General features: G+C 49.2%; 2 protein-coding genes across 2 annotated transcripts in view; one reads left to right on the top strand and one right to left on the bottom strand.

Moving 5' to 3' along the window:
• UVSSA (UV stimulated scaffold protein A) overlaps positions 1-3,146 on the top strand; it is a 58,732-nt gene extending 55,586 nt beyond the window's left edge. Inside the window, exon 13 of the mRNA XM_049834862.1 lies at positions 221-3,146. Within this exon, the coding sequence (XP_049690819.1) occupies positions 221-314 (94 nt within the window). The 3' untranslated portion in view covers positions 315-3,146. The remainder of the gene's footprint in view (positions 1-220) is intronic.
• Positions 3,147-12,595: 9,449 nt separating this feature from the next.
• NKX1-1 (NK1 homeobox 1) lies at positions 12,596-17,566 on the bottom strand. Its single transcript, XM_049797226.1, has 3 exons — positions 17,092-17,566; positions 13,234-13,412; positions 12,596-13,144 (listed from the first exon to the last, which is right to left on the bottom strand). Exons 1-3 carry the CDS (start codon positions 17,564-17,566, stop codon positions 12,596-12,598), a joined length of 1,203 nt encoding a protein of 400 aa, XP_049653183.1.
• Positions 17,567-17,781: the final 215 nt, after the last annotated feature.

The following is a 17,781-nucleotide window of genomic DNA, read 5'->3' as shown; positions in this document are numbered from 1 at the left end:
TTATTCCTGTTAATAAAATCATTGCTGAATTAAACTATTTGTATTGCTGCAGCTAATTTAGTTAACAAGACAAATTTGTTCAGCCTCATCAGTGCAGTGTTCAGAAGCCTGGTAGTGATTAATCATAGTTCATTTTTTTGTCCCCAGCATTCATAAACATTCTCTGAGATTGTGTAGAATCAACATAATTGTTTTTATTATTTTTTTGTTTCTCTTTCAGAGGTGCTATGAAACGGGTGGTGAAAGCAATGAACCGAGTGGACCAAAGAAAGCACGAGAAGTTTGCCAACCAGTTTAACTATGCACTGAATTAAATTGTTGATCATCTTTACCCTTCATTTTATTACAAGAGGGCAACTGCACAAAACCTGTATCACAGATCTTCATATTTACACTAAAATACTGTGCTAGGTGCATTTTTACTGGGGTAATTTTTTAATTTGTTTTCAACTTTAACTTATTTGATAATGAATATTGATTTTGGCAAAGATATGGTGGTATAGAATGAAATGCATTTAACAAGTTGATAATTATTTGAAATGTAGATGAAATAGAGCATGTTTTATGACTTGTACATAATCTGGGTAATATGTTCAAGTTTGGGGGGTTTTTCCTTCCTAAGGGACTCATGTAATTTATACCTCCTTTGCCAACATGTGTGTTGAAATTTGCCTCCACTTTCATGCCTTCAGAAAAAAGATGCCTTAGAAACACTTAGATTTCTACCAGAGATAGCAACACACAGAGTATTTGCTCAGCCTACAACTCTAGAAGGTGTACCACATCAAGCAGCAGAGTGATTCCTGCAGTACCTCTAAAGACTTCTTGTGTACACACTAAAAAAAAAAAATCCAAATCAACTGATGCCTTCAGGTAATGAATGGAGTAGAGTTTGATTTCAGCAAACTGAAATCCAGGAACTAATTCAAACTTGATAGCTGTGGCACTAGTGGAGAAGCTGAAAGGACTAAGGTCATCCTGGTCTGCTGCTTGTCTTCCCAAGATGGTATCCCAGTATCTTTCAGAACTGTATCTGGAGAGCATGCTGTGAAAGTTGGTAGAGATACTTAGAATGTGCTGTAGTTTAACTGATACTAAAAAGCTCCAGTACAAAGCAAAAGTATGAGGTTTTAAAAATCATTCAGGTGTCATACTGCACTACTGAACTGCCTGGCTTGAATCGGTTAAAATTATATCAGGCTCAAAACTGAGAGAGTGCTTAGTCACTCAGCTGTTGGAGGTCTTTCCTCATGCATCAAGAGACTATAAGACTTTAAAAAAGGAGAAAATTTAAACTCCTCAGTGTAGCTTCTGACCGCCTCAGTCAAAAGTTAATTTACAGTTCTGCCAAATACCTTTTGACTTGCACAAGTACTGCTTAGAAGGCAATGAATGCTGAATCTTGATAGTTTATTTTGCAAGAGCTCTGCAGTTTGGAAGACATTTTCCTCTTCAACACAGGTATTTAGAAGATGTACTTCTAAACTACCAGAAATAAAATAATAAAGAGCCAGAATTTCAAAAGCTATCATCTGGTGCACTGGAAAGCAAAGCCACTTCTACTATCAGGCTAGCGAACTTAGTAGTGAAGTCTTCAGGTGAAAATGTAGACAAGGACAAACCAAGTTCATCACTAGGTCAGTTGAATCAACTGCTAAACTGATGTTATTTCTTATCAAAGATAAAGACACACACCAAAAAAAAAACCCAAACCCAAAACCAACACCACCACAATCCTGCACATTTGAATGTAATGTAGATCATTGGATGCTGGGATCGCAGAACAGTGTAAATGAAACTGTTTGATCTTGGAGATTAACATTCAAAAGAGCCGCAGGGGTCATCGTGCCGCTATTCCAGAGATTCTTGAGCATGCACAGACTGAAGGTGTTCATTCATAAGACATATTTTCCCTCCTTGTAAAAACAGTTGGCATTTATATTGTGCAGTGGCACTTAACCCTTCTTTGCTGTGGATGTGAGATGTCAGCACTAGAAAATTTCCAGCAAACAGTAGGTGCACTTTACCCTGTGGAGTTCCCATTTGGGGCCTTTAGTAAAATGAAAAAAAAAAAAAAAAAAGGCCCAAAGACCAAGATTGGAAAGGGAAATGGTAGAAATCTGTGAGAAATGAGTGTGCTTAGCAAGTAGTGCTCCATTATGACGCTACTCAGTTACATCAGTTCTAGAACTATCAATCAGCTGAAACTTCCTATCTGGACCTGAGTGTCCAATCCATCTGATCCTATTGTGTGATCTATATGCTCCCCCCCTTTCTTTATTAAAAACACACATGCATACAAAAAGGTGTTTTTCTAGAATGCCTCTTTCATGCAGAAGGAGAATTTGCAGAATTAAGGTTTCCCAGCAAGTGACTTGGAGATGGCTAACTCAGACACGGGTGCATGGACTTTGGACCAGGTTAGTGATAACCTTTTTTAGAGCTCTTCTACTTTTCTTTTTTTCTGGTCTTGTTGCAATAACTTTTTGTGTCAGGTGGGGAATATACTCGGTTGGATATGAATTTTTTTGTTCCTTTTTCTGCCTTGAAGTAAGAAAGACCATAGATTCTTCATAGGAGAATGTGTTAAACACCCATTCACTGTAGCACTGTTTTTATGCTAGCCTGACCTCTTACCAGCATGCATCTTCCCCTCATCCAGTGTTTGAGAAACCCATGCTTCCCATCCCGTGTTAATGATTGCCTCATTTAATCAAATGATTTCTCTACAATGGCAGTTCAGCATATATACACAGAACAGATCTTGAATTTTGCCACATTAAGCATTCTCACTAGACCTGGTCAGACATAATTTAGAGGATTCGGGGAGCTTTCTCCTTTTCCTGGGTTTATCTGTAGCTCCGCTAGAGGAAAAATTTTTAAAAGGCACCTATCTCCAAAGATCCAGCCTACCTTCATTAGATAGAAATCCTTTTAAGTTCAAAAGAAATCAATCTACTTCTTAAATACATCACACCTCTTTGTGCTTCACTTTACTTACAGCAGTTTACAAATTTGAGGTCTCTGAGCTCACCAGCTATTCAAACATATTAGTTGCTAAACTGTGTGACACTTCTGCTGGAATTTTTCTGTTCCCGTCCTCAGGGCTTCTGGAAAAAAAATAAATACAAGTATCATTCTCATCATCTCTGCTGTGTGGGGTTTTGTTGGTTTTTATAACTCACTCAAACGCCTTTGCAGTTGTACTATAACATACTTCTTACTGGGGATACTGCATATGATTTCCAGGTCCCTAAACACCTTGGCTGATTTGGCCCTTGAAGCGTTATTAAGGTGAATAGTTGTAATATAGGTTGAATATTCTGTATTTCTAAAGGACACGGTAACTCTGAGCTGAAGTGAGCAGTGCTGATGCATAGAAGTCACCCTTCTATAACTAGTGCTGTTTCAGTGGTGAAACAAGGACTGAAAGCAAAGACTTGTCCACGGTTATTCTTATGTGAGCATACGGTTGCATCTCGGAAGTAAAAGCCTGGAAGGAAAAGGCTACAGCGTGTAGCAGTTTACTGCTCTTTAAGGTTGGAGTGAAGGGTCTGGCCCTCTAGCACGACGCAGTTCCTGACATAAGTGAGCTTGGTATGGAGTTTGTGAGCAGGGCTTCTGAATAAAAGCAATCCTTCAGCACATCCCCTCTCAAGTTACTGAGGCAGAATGATGGGTTCATACTCATATTTTGCATGATGCCTTGCAATTTCATTTTCTCTAACCTTACTTACTTGAGGCTTGGCTTTAGCAATTCAGGTCTGGCTGAAGATTTCTGTTAGAAAACTGTAACCCTTAAAAGCTCTTAGAAATTATGTTTAAAAGATTTGTTTGGGGATTGGTTGGGTTTGGGGGTTTTGTTTGGGTCTTTTTTTGGAAGCAAGACAGACACTGGGTTTGTAGGTGGTTCTCCATGGACAATGCATTATGCCGTGTAAAACAGTTTGCAGGTTGGGGAGGACATCAGTGAGTTCAAAGTGGACATTATTGAAAAAACATCTTTCTTTTGTGAAAAAAAACAAAAAAGAAACATGTTCCACTTAAAGTGGCCTAGCCAGAAGCAAGAAGAAGTATTGAATCTTGGGAACCCAGGCAGCAAAACCTCAATTCCGTATGTATCAAAATAGTTGAGCCGAGATAGCCATCTGGTGGTCTCTAACACTCGTGCAAATACCTGGCTGTTTGTGCGGCTGTGTCTGTAGCTCGTCCAGTGCTATTAAACACATTAATGGTTTTAATCGTGGAGGTGATATAAATGTGTCTGTAGGTTATGCATCAGAAAAGGTGAGGACACGTGGATGTTACAGCAGTACTTAAGTGATGAAAACTGGTCATTTAAAACCATGCCTTTTCAAATGACACTACCATATAGGAAAACTTCATGCCTTTAGAGTATAGTCTGACCACGGATAGTAGCAAGTAGGCATAGAAAGGGACCTTCTGCAAACTGGCCCGAGAAGGGTCTAGGTGCCAAAAACTGTCCAAAACTGCAGCCCAAGAAATGCTTAGGTTTCCTGGGCCCCTAAGGGCCAGCTGCACTGGCCTTCCCACCTAGACCGGAATTCTTGCTTAGGCCTAATAAGACCCAGGGAAAGAATTGTGTGAGCACTTGAGAAGGCTTGATCTAGCGTGGATTTTCACACCTTGCCTAACACCCACCAAACACATACCTTTAGCAAAATCACTGTTTTTAAGTAGGCAGCGGCAATCATAGTGCACGTAAGAGCTATAATGCTGGAGCACACGTTCAGGCGAGGTGGAGTTCCAGGTCCCTTCTCAGCCAAAGAGGTGACAGTCCCATGTCCTGTCTCAAGAGAAGAGCCCAAGCCACAGGCGACTTAAATGCCAGGGAGCTGGAAGGAGATGGTTCACATTACCTGTTCTCCTGTGGGACCCGAACCGCAGTGGAGCCAAAAATGCTTCGTGTAGGAGACTAGACAGAAGGTAAAAAAGAGCCTTCCAGATTACAGGCCCCAGACTGGGGCAAGGGAGGGCTGGATCTGGCTCCTCATTCCCTAGACACCTACCATTAAAAACACCACTGAGTTTCACAGCTTCAGGAAAGAGCTCCCTCATAGCAATTGTCACCAGCTAGAAGATCAGCCCTTAGGACCTCTTGGACACAAAGCCTGGGAGAAGGCCGTTACTCTGGTAACTACTGGAGAGAAATTTCTCTGTATGTCTGTTTTGGGACACGCTGGGACAGCTACATTAAATAAAACCAAAACAATTAATTAACAACATCCCGCTCCTGGGTGAAAATAATACTTGAATTTGCATCTGGAAACATAAAAGAGAGTTCTGCCCCAAGCGGTGCTCGCAGAAAACTCCACAGTGCTGAGAGGGCAGAGCAAAGGCAAGCAAGGTGAGAAAGAAAAAACAGGGTAGAGACTCTAGGTGTCAGGGAGAGGTGAGCCCGGAGCAGAAGGTGAAAACAGAAAGAGGCCATGGCCTTCCTGACAAGGGACGCCATCCCACAGCACCCAAAGACAAAACCCAAGCCTGGTGACAGTAACAGAGCCACCCACCGGTCAGCGATTACCCGAAAGTCCACCCAGATAAAAGGCAGGCCTGGAGCCAAGTCAGCGAGGAAAGATCAAGGGGAGGGGCAGTAAGGTACAAAGCACCTACACCGCAGCTCAGGCGAGGGACTCTACCCGCACGCAGTTCTCCTGCAACCAGCTGGAGGGTTCAGGATGGAGACCCCGGTTAGGTCTCTCCCAGTTTAGCTGGTTTCATGGCTGTCTGACCCAAGGCGATGCAGCTGTGCCCTACCAGCGCAGACCTTGAACTCCTGGCAGGGTGTGGGATGAGGATAAGAGAGAAAGATGGTGAAAGGCTAAGGAGAGAAATTAGAGCCTGTTGGTACATCCAGAGCCCTACGAGCATCCCTCTTAAACGGATGTGGTGATGGTCCTTTCTATCACAAAACCCTCTACAGAAATTGAAGGACTTAAAGGGTGGGAAGCTCTGACAGAGGCCAAGGCCTCAGAGCAGCAGCTTAGATCAAGACCAGTCTGAACCCTCCCCAACCAGCAGCACTGGTGACCCCTTCAGCTGGGAGAGATGCTAGAGATCCCAAAACTTAGCACATCCCCTGGAAAATACATGCGGATGAGAGCTGGCTCTGCCTGGCAGCTGGACAACTTGTGGCCAGCTGCTGCGGGAGCCAGATGCTGCCCCTGAAGGAAAAGAAGGGGAGAGAGCTATTAGTTACTCGTGTTTCTGAGTTGATGCTTTCCCTCCTCCCCTTCGAAGCTGATCGAGTGGAGAAAGAAATGAATTCGTGTCCTTACTGAGCCTTTCCTATGAGCTCGGTCTGGGTAGTACAGAGCCCAAATGGAGCACCAGCTCAGGAGAGCGGTCTGGGAGCAGGCTCTGACGTACTGGGAGGAGGGCGTGCCGGTGTTCGTGCTTAAACGTCTGTTAACTTAAACGTTGTCATTCGGCTTTTGGGGTAGGCTTCCCCTTGCTTTTCCTCCTGTCAGTGCCCTGAGCAAAACCCCAGCGCTCCGGTGCCAAGTGCTCACGTGTTTTTGCATTAGCATCAGGAAACCCCTCTGTCAAGGGGTTAAGGGAAAAGCTTATTAAAATTGTTTAAATGTGGTGCTAATTAGTTGAGATGTAATGAGCAGCATTAGGCGTCTGGTTACTTTGAAAGGGATTGTTGAATAACCATTTCTGCCAACATTCCAATTTGCATAATGACAAGGTGTTGGCATTGCATCCACCATTAATTTGCTATATTTATAATGCCATTATGGAGCCACTCTTATCCTTGCGCACTATAAAAGGTATATGGAAATATATGATTCTGCTTGTTTGGAAATTGCTTTTGGATATATTTGAATTTTTGTAATAGTATTTTTGGCAGTTGAAGGCTAACAGCACCGGGAGGAGGAGAATCTGCCACACGCTTTTACTAGGGCTGAAATCAGATGTTGCTTCCACATGTGCACGAGCCTTTATTTTCCCCAATGCTGAAACAGAAGCTCCAAACGAGAGCATGAACAGGTATGCTGCAGAGCGTGCTCAAAGCACAGTATTTCACTCCAAATCATCCCTACAAGGCATACTACTGGCGCTTTAAGTCCCAAAGAGCACTCTTAATTGCAAATCTCAAAATATTTAACAGGTCATAGAGAGCGCAGCTTGGTACTACGAACTCCGGGTCAACGCAAGGAATTGAAAAAGCCGGACCAGCAGCTCACCCAAATGCTTTCCTCCTGCGCTTCTCTTCCCCTCGTGCAGCCTCTGGGGACCAAGGGAGAGGAAATAAAGCTTGTCACCCTACCCGCGTCAAGGGTGGAAAGACAGGAAAGTGTCCCTTTATGTGCAGGGCAAGTTCTTGTAAAGTAAGTGTGGTGTTGGGGGTGGGGAGAAAGAAAATGAGCAATAGTCGAGATATTTGCACTGAGGTTAGTGGGTTTATTTTCCTTCTCTTGAAAAAGCAGCAGTTTACCGAAGGGGGTGAACCTTTACCGTGTCAATCATCAACCCGCATGAATATTTCTGTGACTTGCAGTTCCTTGCTGTGGTGTCATCCCTCCTTTGTTGTCATTGTAAAGCGTTTCTGGTTTGTGACATTACAGAGAAGAAAATATAAAAGATTATTTTAAAATAAAGTCTAGCACTTTGGGTGGAGTGACAGTTTTAGCTAAACGAAGATTTGTCATATAATGAGGTTAAATTAGTAAATAGTATCTTGGATTTAGCTGTTGTTTGTCACATTGCCTGACCCTGCATGCCCAGCCGTTTTCATGTCCCCATCCTGAGACGCCCTCCGTGTCCTTGGTCTTTCTTCACCGATACAGGGTGCATCCGTAGGATTTCCAGCATCCGCAGGATTTCTCCTGAATGGGCACTGCAGACTTAGCAGCTCTAGCTTTCCGATGCTATGATAACCTCCCGAGCTTCTTTGAAGCTTACTCTGTGTGATGAATTCACATCTCTGCCAGACAGCATCAGGAAAGTAGAAAGAGCTTTTACTGTCAGGGTTATTTTCGCTGTGACAACCGTCATCCTGTCCACCTGAGGTGTCTGTGTAATGTGAGCAGGTGGTAAAGAACGGTATGGGCAGAAAGGGGGAAAAAAAAAAAGTTTACAGAAATGCACCAGATAGAGAAGAATGTGGTTTATATAAACCCACTTTGTGAGACAAACCGATTAGGATCCCATTTGTGTACTTGCCCGTCCCCTTCACCTTCAGTGTCCACTCGAATCTGTGCCTTGGTTTACCTCCCAGAGTCCGGCAAATCTTCCAATATCATAAAACATCTTTATTTGCTCTTAAGAAAGGCTCTACGACAACCGTATTTTCTTGCTTACCCTTTGAGGCAGAACCTGAAGACCAGAACTGCCCAAACAACACAAAAAAATGTTCCTTTGAGTATTTAAATACATGTACGTTTGAGCAGAACGATTTTATACATGTAATACAGGAGTTAATGGATATTTGCCAACATAGCAGACTACAAGCAGACATCATGGTTTATTTTTGGGAAATGGATTTAAGTTCAAACAGGCAAAACTATATTTTTAACGTTTTGCTTATGTAATATAAGAATAGAAATGCGTAACATGACTGTGAGTTCAGTCTGAAAGAGAAGGTCTGCAATGCGTGTGGAAAAAACCCTATCTAAAAAGAAGTAACTCACTAAATCTACGTTCCCTGCTCAACTGGAAATAACTCCAAGAAACTTTTGGGGCGTGATAATATAGAACACTGGTCTCCAATGATTTGGTATAACACCTTCGACTGTTGTGTGTAAGCAATGACGCAAAATATTTCAAAATGTTTTCAGTTATCTGCCAATCACTTGGAATATACCTGTATTTATGTGCTTTTTTTCTGTTGCTTTGATTATAAGACATTTTACTGCTGGTCATTCAATAATTGTGAGCAACTGAAACTTGTTCAGTCTAAGTTGAAATACTTGAAGTAAAATAGATGCAGTTTCCTTCTCTTTTTACCTCATTCAGTCACGTAGCGAACAACGGTAAGATGGAATTAATATCCGAATCATTTTTCACTAATACAGGCTTGCAGCCTTGGATTTAACATCGACTTCATTGGAATTAGTTCAAAAATATGCTGATGCCCCAGAGCTTCTTTGGTTCGTGCCAAAGACGTCACTTGAAAATACTGAATCGGACTCCAAATGCGCTGCTCAGTGTGTCTGAGATGAGAATTTGTCCTCTGGCAAAAGCTTTGCTCAATGCCCTCCTGAATGGGTTCCGCATTCTGAATCCCCTAACACTAAATTTTATGAATGAATAATCAAGTAATTAAAAAAAAAAAAATTAGCTCACAGAATGAACCAGAGCAAACACCTCCTTGCTTGCAAACACCTTGCGATTATGCTTGTGCATAATCACCTTTTTCCCCTCAGTCAGTAGATTCTACTTACACTGTACCAGGGTCTCTGTTTCTCATGGATGACTCACGGAAAAGAAGCTGCATCCCTCCCAAAAGCTGCGTGCAGGAGCACAGGCCGGTGCAGCAGGTACGTCAGGTAGGTCCTCTGCGGGAATCGGCTTTTGGGCCTTGCTGGGGGGTCAGGGTGGGAGCTTCGGGGGCTTTTCACGACTATCTACTACGATAACCTCAAACTTCTGCGCCAAGCCCTGTTTCATTCTCCTAACGAGCCAGAATATCGACGGGCAGGAACACGGATGATGGATTTAGGACGTTCCGGCACTTCCAGCTTTAGCACACGGGGGACGTTTCTCAGCAGCTGCCCCGTGCTGCTGTCACCGAATTCTCACCGGCGAGTCTGGGACCGTGCGGTCTGATCCTGCACCACGAACCAGCTGCAGAGCCGCGGTCCGGGGAGCGTTTGAGAGTCAGGTCTCCGATGCCGATAGTGTAATTCGGCGCGCTCTGTGCTGCTGCACGGTGTCACGCCGGGGAGGACGGGCACTAGAGCTGAGGCTCTGCAGCTTTGCTCATGACTTCTATGACATCAGAGCTCTGGATGAGCAAGGATTATCGATAACTTCCGGAACTATGCCCAGAAAGATACCTGGGGCTCTGTTTGCAGCGCTGTTATAAAATGTGAGAAGCCTTGTTAACTCGAGTTTAATGACTAGGAATCTGAGGCTGACTCCTTCATCCAACAGCCGTGAGTAACAACGCTGACACGAACAAGTTTCACTGGCAGGACCTGGAGTAGGAAAATCATCTACTCCGAAGCTCTGAGCAGCTCCCTGTTGGAGTCGAATTATTTTCCACCTGGGGGAATTGTTCGGAGTTCCCGGTGTGCAGACAGGGTTTGAATTATCTCTTAATTAAGGTGGGTCACGTCCCAGCTGAGCTAACCGTTCGACTACCAGTAGCACTCGCTCAAACCTGGTCAGCAACGGGTTAGTTTTACAGTGGGGAAGAGTCTTCCCAGTATCCTTTTCCCAGTTTAGCTGGTTTTCTCCTACCAGTAAAAGCTGTGCAGAGCTGTACTCCCAGCAGCACCACTTGTAATATTTTCCCTGAAAAATTACCTCAGAACATCTTTTATCCTCAAAAGTCCTTTCCACAACTGCAGACGAGCCTGCTCCGAGATTTCTGGCGCTCGCACCCTCCTGAACGAGGGGAGATGAAGACCCGGAGCTGGGGGTACCCGCACTCTCCCCGCAAGCTTCAGCATCTCTCCCCCCCCCCCCCCCCGCCCATCACCGTCCCCTCGGGGCTCCGCTGCTGCTGGATCTGTCCCAGGCTGGGGACAGCAGGGACGGCACCGGGGGGAAGGAGCCGGGGATGGGGATGGGGGGGACACACACCGGAGTCCGGGCACCCCGGTCCTCGGGCAGCGATGCGGGGAGGGGGGACCCGCAGCCGGCCCCGCGGGGAAGGGTTTTGGGGAGGGTGCGTCCCCTCTCTTTGCTCCCCCAAATCGCTCCGGAAAACGCGGAGTTTCTTAAAATTGCCCCCGCGAAGGCAGTCGTCAGGTTTCTGGGCTGAAAGTTTAAAAAAAAAAAAAATAATCAAACCAACCCAACAAAGAAACAAATAAAAAAAAATCCAGACTCACCAAAAACTAGTGGAAAGAGAGAGTTCTTCCCCGGCGTGGACTTTGGGATCACGCAGGGAGTGTGGAAACGGGATAAAAGCGTCCCTTCGGCAGGGGGCTAGGAGCTGGTGGTATGGCTGTGGCCAGCCCGGGATGGTCAAAGGAGTTACAGGCTTTTTCTTTGAAATTAAGCAAAAAAAAAAAAAAAAAAAAAAAAAAAAAAAAAAAAGCAATAAGGATTATACAAGACCGACTTTGATACTAGTTCAAAAGTAATCAGCGGAAAGGCGATGGAAAGATTACTTTATTTTTTAAAGTGGCGGAATCTGAATGAAAGAGCCGATTTATTAAATTTACGTAAATCCAAAACATGGGACTCCCCGTCTGCGGAAACCCAGGAGAGGTCTCAGATTCTCTACGGCAGAAAAAAAAGACGAGGGTTTTGTTTTTGGTTTGGGGTTGGTTTTGGGGTTTTTTTTTCCTTAGTATTGCCCAACGGCAATCAGCAAAGCCAATTAAGAAAATGCAAACGAGGGAACTAAGAAGGGATATACCCTCTCTCGTAGAAGAACAATCAAGTTTATTTGCGTATAAGAAATACGCTCTCAGAGTAAACGGAACGAAAAAAGGATGAGGGAAGGCATCCCTCGAAACGCCTCAGGAGCCAGGCGTTTTCCAGAGGAAACTTAAAAAAATTCCACCGAAAACCAGGGACTCGCCACCACGGAAAGCCGCCGTTTCCTTAAAGTTTATTGATTGATTTAAAGTGTTTAGCAAACAAAGTGCTTTCTGTATCATCTCTTGCTCATTACTCCCATACCTTATACATTAATTATAAAGTTAAAACTTTTTTTTTTTTTTTTTTTCCCCGTAACAACCAGAAATATACAGAAATGATGAACGTAAAAAACCAACCCCGCGCCCCAGCAGCCGCCCCTTCCCCGCGTGTCCGCAGCGGCTCGTCCAGGTTCGGGGTTCGTTGAGGAGTGACGTATGTAAAAAACCACCCTTCGTCACCGTGAGGTCACGGGAGGGAGCGGCGCGTCGTTGCCTCAGCAATGTCGAGGGACAGGACCGATAGTTCTCTGTTTTACCCTGAGAGTCAAATGGGTACGTAATCTTTTTTTTTTTTTTTCTTTTCTTTTTTTTTTTTTTCCCAAAAGTCTTTTACGAGTGGCCAGACCAGAATAAAACGGAAGGCAAAAGCCAAACCCAAAATAATGAAAATAACCAAACCCACATAGCAACGGGGGACGGTGAAAATAAAAAATACAGGTAACGATGATTTACATCTACTTGTATGTACACGGGGGAGGGAGGTTTTCATCTTCCTCCTCCTCCTCCTCCTCGGAAGCGCAGTCCGGACACATCCCGTATAAAAAGGGTCGTAGAAACGATGGCGGGCGCTGGGGGGGGACACACACACACACACACGGAGGGGAGCCCCTGGCCGCCCCTGTGTCTCCCCCCCCCCCCTCCCCGGGGCCGCTGCCTTCGGGGGAAGGAAGCGGCGGGGCGACCGGTGGCCCGAAGGCGGGGGCGCAGCGGGAAGAGGAGGAGGAGGAGGAGGAAGGGGGGCGTCGGGCTTATAGGTGCGGGGTGTAGAAGGCCGGAGCGCCGTAAGTCTGCGAGCCCAGGACGAAGGGCGAGAGGACGGCGGGGCTGGGCAGAAAGGGCAGCTGGGCGGCGCAGACCAGCCCGCCGGCGGGGTGCCCGGCGTAGCTGCCGGGGCCGTGCATGGAGAGCGGGTTGCCCATGGGCGGCGAGTGGCTGAGGGGGCTGAGCCCCCCCGGCAGAGCCCCGCCGCCCAGCCCGCCCCCGGCCCCGCCGCCGCCGCCGCCGCCGCCGCCCCCGCCGCCGGTGGGAGCGCTGGTGTCGGCGCCGGGGTTCTGCTTCTTCCACTTGGTGCGACGGTTCTGGAACCAGATCTTCACCTGCGTCTCGGTGAGGCTGAGCGAGAGGGCCAGGTTGAGGCGCTCGCACACCGACAGGTACCGCGTGGACTTGAACTTGTTCTCCAGCGCCACCAGCTGCTCGTAGGTGAAAGCTGTCCGCGCCCGCCGGGGCTTCCCCGACTTGGAGTCCGAGCCCGTCCTCTTCCTCTTGGGCTTCGCCTGCTGCTGGCCCGGCTGCCCGGATCCCGGAGCCGGCGGCGGCGGCGGCGGCGGCGGCGGCGGCGGTGGGGGGGGGGGGGAGGAGCGGCGGGAGGTGGGACGCCGCCGGCCTCGGCCGCCTCGGCGTGGAGGTGGCCCGGCTCGGGGTCGCCGGGGACGGCCGAGCTGGCGCCGGTGCTCTCCTCGCTGCACAGCTCCTCGTCGTCCGGCGGCTCGCTGTCGGGGCTGCGGCTCGGCCGGCTGCTGTAGTCGAGGTCGCACTCTTCGCCCTTGTAGAGCTCGCCGTCCTCTGCGGACAACCCACAAGACGCCGTTAGGGTCTCGCCCACCGACCCCGGAACACCCCCTCCCCCCCCCCCCCCGGCCCGTGTGCGTTCCCGACAAGGAACCGGCCCCGCGGGGCTCGGATCGAGCCTCCTGCCGCCGCCACCCCCCGTTGCCGCGGGGGAACGGGACCCCTCTGCCCTGCCCGCCCCCCCCCCCCCCCCCCGGGACCCCCCGCCACCAGTGCGCCCACAAAACGCTCAGGACCCAAAAAGGCCTTTCTGGGGGGGGGTGTGTGTGTGTGTGTGTCTGTGTGTTCCCCCGAGGTCCCCGCCCCGGGCCGAGCCAGCCCGGCTTTGGCGGCGGGCAGCAAAGATGTCGCATCGCTTTTAAAAAGGTTTTAGCGGCGGAAATTTCCGCATCGGTGGGAGATCCGCCGGTTTGGGTTTGGGTGGTTTTGGGGGGTTTTCCCGCTCTGGCGTTTTTAACCCTTTCTCCGCCCGCTTTGACCTCTTGTCACTTCCCGAGATGGAAGTATTAAAGCGGAGTAAATACTCGTATTGATTAGCAGGGCAGATACAAACTTAATTAAACTCATTTTGTGTAATGTACAAACTAGTTAACGGTCATTTAATTTATTTGGGTTTATATTACGCTCCAATTAACGGGTCTCCATCGGAGAACAGGGTAATTATCCGATATTTAAGGCTATTGGACTTCTGCTGACGGTTCTGTCATTACGAAGCCTGAAAGCAAATGGCATTTTCCAGAGAGCCGGTTCCTCCTGACCCCGACCGGGGGCTCGGGCTCCTCCGGGGGGCAAATCCTCTCCGAGCTCCCCCGCCGCGGGGACGGGGACCGTGGGAGCCACCGGGGCCAGGTCGGGGGGGGGGGGGGGGCAGCAGAGGCCCCCAAATACTCTCTTTTTCAGCCGGTGCTTCCAGCCACTCCTCAACTTCCCTCCGCCCGCAGCTGCAATGGGGGTGCAGCTCCGGGCACCCCCTAAACCCGGGCTCCTTTGACTTGCTCAACCGGGATATGGAAAAAGAAAGTGAACGGCTCATCTGTCACCCTTAGCCCGTGCGTGCTTTTTTCTTCCTCAAAAACCTGAACGCGCTGTTGCACCCCAAATGTGGTCCGTACCCTAACGCCGGCCACCCTAAAGCCCGTCTCCGAGATTAGGGGTGTTTTCAAAAAGTGCGGTTCGTTCGACGAGCTGATTTCGGCTAAGGTCGGATAGGGCTGGCTCGTTAGGAGAAAAAGGGGCAGAGAACTTTATTGGAATCTTCTTCACCGGGAAAACATCCCTCGATAACTCGGGGTTCACCAAGAGTCCTTTCCAGCTCTCTGTTCAAACCGGTGCGCACAAAAAGCGGGTGTCGGCCGCCGTACACCCCTGTGAACCTGCGGGTATTTTCCCCAATCTGGCACAGCCCGTGCGGACGAGCATCCTGCAACCTGTAGGATCTGTTATAAATTGCAGCGCGTAATATTTTTTTTTTTTTTTTTTTTTGCAAACAACAATTTATAGATTGTGCAGATACGCCTGCGGGGCAGATCTGGGGACGGAGCGCAACGCCAGCGCACATCGCTTTCGCACGTACTGGTCGGGGGACGCGTCGTTGGTATTTCAGAATTTATTTTTTTTCCAGTAAACTCTAGAAAATCCCAGCCGCGGCTCAGCTAAAATTCTCTTTAAACAGAAAAAAAAGCAGCGCGAATGCAACTGGCGAAGGAGAGTGACGCTGGAGTTGCGACTTGGTTTCTGCGAGACGTTAAATGTTAATTTAATGCGGAGTTTCAACCGTTATTTTTAAACCTTAAATGAGTTACATTAACGAGCGGTGGGCGAGAAGCGCTGTCTTCGCTCTGTTTGCCAGAAAGCCTTTGCATTCTCCGGGTGTTGGTACTTCTCTGGCCAGAGCCACTTTTCGGAACACTTCTCCTAAATTAAACCACGGCTTGAGCTAATATTAATTACGATGGGGAAAGGGAGGAATTAAATTTCGCGATTTTTCGAGCAGTCCCGGATCCGTCGCCGTAGCGTTAAGGCGGTAGGACCGAAGCGCTTAAACGTGCCAAGTGTCCGGGGAACTTGTCAGCAGGGGAAGCAAACCTTTTCGCGATGCCTCCAAATATATTTATTTTTAGAGCAGTGATAGGGTCCCATTTCTCTCCTTGTCTGGAGATAAAAGTGTGAGATTAGCGATAGGCTGACCTCGTCAGTCTTTCTGATCGCCCCGATCTATTTGGTATGACAAAAGTCAGATGAGTTTAGACGAATAATTACCCCAGCTACGCGCTGCTTTTTAAAAAAATCTCCTTTGAATTCTACTGATGTCCCGTTCCTGCTTTTGCTTTTGAGATTAGAAATGCGTAAAAGGCTGGCGCTGGAGCAGATTCCAGACCTTTTTCGCTGCCTAATTTTGATGGGAAGAGTCGTGCTATGGCGGGATTGGAAAGCTCCGAGTCCTCCTCTCCCGCCCCAGACACCGAGAAATTATTTTTCCCCGGCCGAGAAGTTTATCCCCCGCCGCTGGCCGCCCCTCCTCTCCCCTCTCAGGACACAGAGGAGCTGTAGGTATTTTTCACAACTCCCGTCTTTTCCTGGAAACCCTCCGCTGTCCCCAGAGCCGCGGTGTTTAGAGGTGAGAAAGTTGGGCTATTTGGACCCAGAAAGAAAAAGCAATCTCGAGCCTGGGTCGAATGCAATTCCCGATCAATAGCGAGCCCTAATAAGTGTAATAGGTTTTAATCGAGTAATTATCCGAATTTTGACCCTATAATTTAGATGTTAGGGAAGAGTTTGCAAGGTGCTTGAAAGAGATATGCACAATTCGATAATAGGATATCGATCCAGGCAGTCCTACATGCCACTCTGGGGCGATTTCCCCCATTATCCAGCCTCTTTACGCTGCTAAGCACATTTTACCTTAAATGTAATCGAAGGAATTTAATTGTTTTTCCAGAGATAACCAGCATTTTGTCACAATTAGTCTGATTTGTCCTAAAAAAGCCAAGGGGAGAGAGAAAATTGAATCTGTCGCCCAGAGCAACGGGCGGCAGGCTGCCGGGGAGGGGGGGGGGGGGGGAGCGGGTCTGGAGGCTGGGGAGACGATACATAAAAGTCATAAATGCCTGGGGAGACCCTGGCGGGGGGGGGACGGAGAGAGGTTTTCGCATCCCCGGCCCTCCGAAGCCCCAGTTCCAGGAGCCGCTTCCAAGTTTCCCGGAGCTCACACACACCCCCCCCCCCCCCCCCGGGCTGCCTCTTCCCGGCAGGAGGAAGAGGATGGTGGGACGTTTCCCTATCCCAGCCTGGCCCGGCAACTCCCGGGACCGATCCAGCGGGCTCCCGAGGGATGCACGGGTCGGAGAACCCGGGACAAGCGGGGCTGAGAGCAGGGAGACCGGCCTGCCGGGCCCGGGGCGGGGGTGGGGGGGCACGCCGCCAACCCCGGCCTGTCCCGGGGTGACGGACCCGTGTCCCCCCCCCCTCCCTCCCTACCGTCCCCCAACCTAACCCCGTTTTCCACCTCTTTCCATCTAGCTCCCGGGGCTGCCCGCGGGGGGAGGCCGGTTTTTCCAAGCACGCATTCCTGGGGGAGCCGGGTACAGCCCCCCCCCCCCCTCCTCCTCCTCCTCCTCCTCCCTCCCCATACCGGGGCTGGGGGTCCCCGACCCCCCCCCCAAGACCTACTTACTGCTCAGGTCCGCGGACTTCTTGCACGTCTCGAAATCTTCGGGCAGAGCCTTTTGCTGGGCCAGCTCCGTCCCCGAGTCCTCGGGCTTCTCGTCCGCCCCCAGCGGGAACTCGGAGCCCAGGGATTTGTAGAGGAGCGCGCAGTGCCGCCGTTTGCTGTTGAATTTGTTAGGGTCCAGGATGTCGAGGACGGAGAAGGAGGTGGTTCTGTGCACCACCGGCAGCGCTGCCACTGCCCCCTCTTGCCCGGGGGTGTTGCTCTGGTTGTCCCCTTGCCTCTCCCTATTTCCAGGACAGGAGAAAAGGGGCAGCTCGCCGCCGGCCGACAGCCGCTGCTCCCCATGGCTGTCCATGCCTTCCCCGTGCAAACCGCAGGCTTCCCCGCCGATACCGCCGCCGGCGGCGGGGGCTGTCACCGCCGCGGCTGCCGCTGCCGGGATGGAGATGTCACCGACCTTGTCTCTGCTCACATTCATGACTCTTTGCGGAGCCCCTCTCCGTTGCAACTTCTCCCCCCCCCCCCCCCCCCCGCTTCTTGCTCTCTCTCTCTCTCCCCCCCCCCCCCTCCTCCTCCTCCTCCTCCTTCCTCCGGCGAAGTTGAGCTGGAAACTCCTCCCCGGCCCCCGCTCCGCCGCTGCCTTCAGCTCCCCGGGGCTGCGCTGGGTCCAAGCCGGCCGGGAGCCTCCGGGGG

This window comes from Accipiter gentilis, chromosome 3 (assembly GCF_929443795.1).
Source record: "Accipiter gentilis chromosome 3, bAccGen1.1, whole genome shotgun sequence".
Lineage (NCBI taxonomy): Eukaryota > Metazoa > Chordata > Aves > Accipitriformes > Accipitridae > Astur > Astur gentilis.
The sequence above is the reverse complement of the archived record's forward strand: the minus strand, read 5'-3'. Positions and strand labels throughout refer to the sequence as shown.